This window comes from Hibiscus syriacus, unplaced genomic scaffold (assembly GCF_006381635.1).
Source record: "Hibiscus syriacus cultivar Baekdansim isolate YM2019G1 unplaced genomic scaffold, ASM638163v2 tig00110020_pilon, whole genome shotgun sequence".
Classification (NCBI taxonomy): domain Eukaryota; kingdom Viridiplantae; phylum Streptophyta; class Magnoliopsida; order Malvales; family Malvaceae; genus Hibiscus; species Hibiscus syriacus.
In genome coordinates this window covers 2,648,496-2,654,832 of record NW_024062568.1, presented here as the reverse complement: position 1 = coordinate 2,654,832, position 6,337 = coordinate 2,648,496, and the positions used below count along the sequence as shown (strand labels likewise).

The following is a 6,337-nucleotide window of genomic DNA, read 5'->3' as shown; positions in this document are numbered from 1 at the left end:
CAATTGAGCTGAATAAAAGTTCTGCAAAAACAATAAACATATCAATTTAGATATACCAAAAATTACACTGTGAAGATATAACAAGAACAATAAACATAAAGAGTAGTAGTTTATTCTTCAAACTTAAATTTGCAACACTGTGAATTTAGTATTTGTTTTTATTTTTTGGTTGAAGTAATGCAATTCATTCAAGTTTCAATTTGCAGAAGAAGAATAGTTTCTGAAACTTTAAATCGTAACACGAAAATGAAAATCGCAACACGAAAATGACTATCGCAACGCAAGAATCGCAACGCGAAATGAAAATCGCAACGACAGAATCGCATTGCGATAGTCATTCTCGGTTTCAAATACTAAAATTGAAAGAAACTTAAATGGATTGCATTACTTTAACCAAAAGACAAAACAAAGACAAATACTAACTTCACATGGTTAAAGACTAAATAGTTTAGCAGTATTGGCAGCAATCGAAAGAATATAATAAGCAATCTAAGTGAAATGGTTAATCTATTATTGAAAACACCAGTAAACTTATCATCAATTTCAATATGAAAAACTTAATAATAATGTAAAAATTTCAAAATAAAAATAATTAAAAAAACTAACCATCGGTGATTGATTTGGTTGATTTTCCATTTCTGACCGTGAATGATTTCGTCGGAGATGGAGACTGATATCGTCGGAGATGGGGACTGATTTCGTCGGAGATGGGGATTGATGTCGCTTTAGAGAGTGAGAGATGGAGATGAGACTGAGTTGTGATTTAGGGTTTTAGGTTATGAGCAATTACAGGATATATTGTGGACGGTTCAGTGTTCCGATATATTAATATATTTGTGTTTGGAATTTGAAAAAAAAATACGCGTTGGATACGAATGGCGCTATGTAAATCGCATTGCGATAGTCAGATTCGCGTTACGATTTACATATTCGCATTGCAATTTACGTATTCCCATTGCGATTTACGTATTCGCATTGCGATTTACGTAATCGCATTGCGATTTTCTAAATTCGCGTTGTGATTTACGTAATCGCATTGCGATTTTCCAAATTCGCGTTGCGATTTACGTATTCACATTGCGAATTAGGAAAATCGCAATGCTATAGTCAGAATCGCGTTGCGAATCTGAAAATTGATTTGCGATACCGGAGATCGCGTTATGAATTATCGATCGCATTGCGATTTAATTGGTCATTTTGACAAATCCAAAAAAAGTTGATTAAAATCGTATATTATAAGGCATTTTTGGTCACTGAAGTTATTCTCTTATTTATTTATCTCAAATATACAATCAATTGTTTTATATTTTTAAAAACAGTACGTAAAATAGATATTTTATTTATTTAAAAATATTTTTGGCAACTCCAAACACTTAAATTTTAAATCTTGTAGTTCCCAACTATAATCGACATCGGAACCATTAGTTCATTTGGGTAACCAAACTATAAAAATTTTCAATTTCATCACAACATTTTCAGCCAATTCTGTTTTGCTTACTCTCTGTTGAATTGTTAACTATGACACCACCTTTTTTGTGTTAATTATTATCTTTGTAATCATAACTCAAATGCAAACATTTGAGATTAAAACAAAAGAGGGAAACGAAAACAAAGATTTTAAATTTACAGTCAACCCTAAGAAAGTAATGAAAGAAACTCCTAGGTGAAAGTTTTAGAAAGCCATTATCAATGTATCCTGCACCCTATCGACACATAGTCGATGCTAAACTCTAGAGCAGTTCAAGAACTTCACAGTTCTAGGACTCTATATTGCCCCGACTCTTTATTTTCTCTGAGATCAGTGCATCCCGCACCCTATCGAAACATAGTTGATGCTAAACTCTATAACAGTTCAAGAACTTTACGGTTCTAGGACTCTATGTTGCTCCGACTCTTTATTTTCTCTGAGATCAGTTCATCCTGCACCCTAACGACATATTCATAAGGTAAGAAGGTGTTGATTCTTCAAATATGGCTATAACCTTGCATCCGACATATCTCCAAATCTAAATAACACTGCTGATGACAACGATTGCACTCTAAACCCTTACAAGCATGCATTATTCTATACAGGACCTTCCTCTTCCTTAAAAAAAGAGTAGAAAATCACTCCATAGATCATATGGACTTCCGTTGCAGATGAATCTCTCTCTCTATATATATACACACACACTCGAGCATATGGCACATGCATGTATATGTGTGTGCGTGCGTGTCCAAACACATCTTTATCAAGGCAGTTTTATAATTCAACCAACTACCCTTTAGTATCTGAACATGAGAAAAATATACAGCAAAATGACAATGGCATCAGCGTTAAGCAGACATACATGTACTTGATTTGAAGCAACCCATTATCGTTGGCTTAAAGAACACAATGCCCCCATCCCCAAACAATAACCATCCCACTTCACACATTCTATAGGATACAAGTACAAACCTACCTCGTTTTTTAGTTTAGGGCTTTATATCTGTCTAGCTTTATAGCATATTCATTTTTCTCTTTCCCTTTCGTTTTTTTATGAAATAAATATGCATGAACGTGTTGTGCATGCAAAGAATGACCAACTTTACCAGCAAATACTTCGAATGAAACAATGATGTAAGACATCATGCAGCTGCAGACTGTTTGTCATCGTGATCTTCAAGATTCAAAGCACGGAGCAGCTTTGGCCATGACTCTGGGATTCCTCCTGGAAGATCAAATTCTAACAACTTCCCACGACTGCGGTAGAAATCCTCTACAGGTCGAGTCTGTAAGAAAAAAAAAATTGCAATGCATCAGGCAATTTCCCCCCCTGTAATTACAACTCCATGATCATAGGGTTTTGAATCAAAAGGCAGGTGCATCAAACTTAAATATGAAGATAAGATTCCATATAGTAATTTCAAAACATACAGATTATACCCAAAAACTCCAATTGATAGTAAACTAAATTCTTGAGAATGCAATTTAGAAAAATAGGGCAATAGAGAAATACCATTGCCTGATATATGCGAAGACGTTGCTTAACAACTTCTTCAGTATCATCAGGTCGAGTAATAAGCTTGGATGCACATTGAGGAGGAGGAGGAAGTGGAGCCATGTACATCCCAGGCCTCCCATTCTCAGCCTTGATATCAATAGAAGCCACATTATAGTTTCCTCCGCACTCACTACAAATCCTTCTTCCAAGACATTTTGCAAGCAATGCTTCTTCCCGAAGCTTCAGGTTAATCACTAAGTCGATGTCTGTCACGCCCTCTAATATTTCCTAGGAAATAAACATAATAAAATTGTAGATTACATGGTTAGGGATTTACTAGTAATTGGCACACAAATGAAATGGAGCTATTTAACATTATAAATATATTCAACAGTGCAACCATTATGCTTCCTGACAACATATTCCTTTTTTTTCCTGGGGTAGTGATGGGGTTGGGGTAAGCTTTCAATTTGATGAAACATAAGCTGCCAACGATATTGCAACTTTCACCATATGAAGTCGGCATATTTTCCTTTAGTTGTATTGTGATAAAATGCTATGGAGTGTATACCAAAGAACAACATGCGCCATCTAACTTACCATAGGTCATCAGTGGCAAATTTATTCATCATTGAGAACATTGGTAGAAATTGAAATTTAGTTGCATGAGTGTAACTTTGAAATAAGGGATGTAATACATTATACAATATGAAAAGAATAACTAAAGCACGATGCAACAAGCACAAGAATGACAGAAACACACAAAAAGGTCAAAATCTATATAACAAAAACATATACAAATTTTATATAAAGCCTGTCAAAAAAACCCCTTTAAGAACATGCATGAATAAACATGGATACACAAATTGACAGGTCTCACATGAGTAGATTCCCAAGAAGCTATCAGATGCTTTCAGAACCAAAAATAATGACTGGATTTTACACATGCTTTTAGCAAAAGCCTCAGCAATAGCTATGCAAAAGAATCAATATAGTTACCAAATGCATGTATTTTCCTACAAGTTCTTTTACAATTGCCTTCACTAACATTCTTATTTCCCTGTAGTAAAGTCAAATTAACCTTTAGCTGGAAGAAAAATACTACAGAAAACTATCAAATGAAGGGCTTACCGCTTGTCTCACTGTCCGAGGAAAACCATCAAGAATGAACCCCGATTCACCCTTGGCTTCTCCCATTTCAAGACGTTTGGAAAGTAAATCTATTATAATTTCATCTGAAACTAATTTGCCTTGGTTAACAATCTCCTTTAGCTGCCAAGTGTATAATAGTAAAACAAAAGTAAATTTGAGTTGAAAATAAAAAGATGATGTTTCAACTCCAATTTTCTTTCCTCAAACCACAAAAATATTTTTGATGTCCAGATTGCAACAAAGGAAAAAACCAGTTCAAGTTTAAAACGACACAAAATTACATCCAACTAATAACATTCACCACACGTCCTTTATGAATTTATTAAGGATCCATTTGCTTATTGCTTTTACTACTTTTTTTTGTGAGGTTGATAATAAAAAAGAAGGTTAAACATTTATATAGTCTTTGTACTATAGTAAAAAATGCAGCTTGGTCAGTGTATCATAGGACTAAGAGTAATTTAATTGTTGTATATTTGATATTTGGTGCAAACAAGTATAATTGATAACAATTTTAACAATAACACATCTCAAATGATGACCTGTACTCCAAGAATATGACAAAACAAATATAATTAATAGTTAGTTCTATTTATAAATTTGTATTGTTATTAATTTACTTGTTCTTGTTTGCAACTATCAAAATCCACGGACTAAATTAATTCATTCTAAAGGTACTACAAATTTCACAACAAAGTTGATGAAAAGCCATCTAAAATGCTGGCGTGAACTTCAGGAATCGACAAAACACATGTATTGTCAGATTTCGGGAGTCCACATCAGCATCTAGATTGTCATCGATGTTACTTGTTTTCTGTTTGCAGCGATCAAACTCCATGGAGGACAAGAATACTTAATGCTAAAGGTACAATCTCTTTACTTCAAGCTAAAAAAGAAAACTCGTATGTATTAAAACAAAAGAACAAAATCGTTTATCATTACTTTTAAGTTAAAAAAGGACCTAATCAAGTTAAAATGCAAGATGGATTTGAATATAATGATCCAAATAAGAAATTTACAAATCAAGACTTTTAACTTGAATCATTCGAAAGAAAACCGAACGTTGAATTCTCTACACAGCAGTAGATTAAACTGTTTAAAATTAATCGGTTAAATATATCCCCTTTTCAACATGCATTCAGTAAAAACGACGGTTTTCCAGCTGAAAACCGTCAAGGGGTTTAAATTTCAACCTTCTGTAGAAAAATCGAAAGACGAAACCCTAAAAGAAAATATTGGACCTGAGAGGAAAGGGGACCAAAGGAAGCGAGCTCATCACGGACGAGATCACCGGTGGAGATGTGAGGAACACCGAGAAGATTCGACAACCGAGAGGCATACGTTCCTTTTCCAACGCCAGGACACCCTAAAAATACCCACTGGACATTCCTACCCTTCGGTTCTCTGTTCAGAATCGCCAAAGTGGCCGGTTTATTACGGTTGAGGTCAGTTTCGGGATCAAACGTCGAAGAAGAAGAAATAGCTCGAATCAAGTAAGAGAATGTTGTGGCGGCGGTCGGCTTTGCTGCAGCCGTGATGCAACGGCTAAGAACCGCCATGCGAAAAAGGGAAGTAGTTGTTTGCTTGTGAGGGAAAAAGTGAACAGCAAAGCACCGAAGAAGTAGGCTTTGAACAGTTTTGAAATTGAATTTGGATGCCGTCCTTCAGCTGAGGAAACGTGGACAACGTGCAACAGTTTCCCACGTAATTTAATTTAGAGAAAATCGCCTCAGTGACCAAAAATACCTTATAATATACGATTTTAACCAATTTTTTTTGGATTTGCCAAAATGACCAATAAAATCGTAACGCGATATCAAAATCGCAACGTTAAAAAGAAAATCGCAACGGTCAAAAGAAAATCGCAACGCGATTTAGAAGAAAATCGCAATGCGATTGATAGAATCGCAATGCGATTTATATAATCGCAATGCGATTGAGAGAGTCGCAACGCGATTTAGAAGAAAATCGCAATGCGACTGAGAGGATCGCAATGCAACGCGATTTAGAAAATCGCAACGTTAAAAAGAAAATCGCAACGGTCAAAAGAATAGTTAAAAAAATTTTGTTTCTTAAGAATTTTCTCTAAAAAGATAGTATCCGCGCGGACGTGTCGAAGACACGTATTACCACGACCACGACCACGACCACGACCACGACCACGACCACGACCCGAGACGAGACGGCGGCGGCGGCGGCGCGCGAGAGTCCCCCTTGTC

General features: G+C 35.5%; 1 protein-coding gene across 2 annotated transcripts; it reads right to left on the bottom strand.

The window, feature by feature from the left end:
• Positions 1-2,313: 2,313 nt before the first annotated feature.
• Positions 2,314-5,692, bottom strand: LOC120213262 (probable adenylate kinase 6, chloroplastic). 2 transcript variants are annotated; one of them, XR_005524779.1, is made up of 5 exons: positions 5,360-5,692; positions 4,098-4,238; positions 2,982-3,254; positions 2,543-2,754; positions 2,314-2,471 (listed from the first exon to the last, which is right to left on the bottom strand). XR_005524779.1 is itself a non-coding variant. In XM_039211424.1 (4 exons), the coding sequence occupies exons 1-4, from the start codon at positions 5,675-5,677 to the stop codon at positions 2,611-2,613; spliced, it is 876 nt and encodes a 291-aa protein (XP_039067355.1). In that variant the 5' UTR covers positions 5,678-5,692; the 3' UTR covers positions 2,314-2,610. The 2 variants fall into 2 exon arrangements, 1 of the variants encoding a protein (XP_039067355.1); XM_039211424.1 differs by having other exon boundaries at positions 2,314-2,754.
• Between the last annotated feature and the right edge of the window lie 645 nt (positions 5,693-6,337).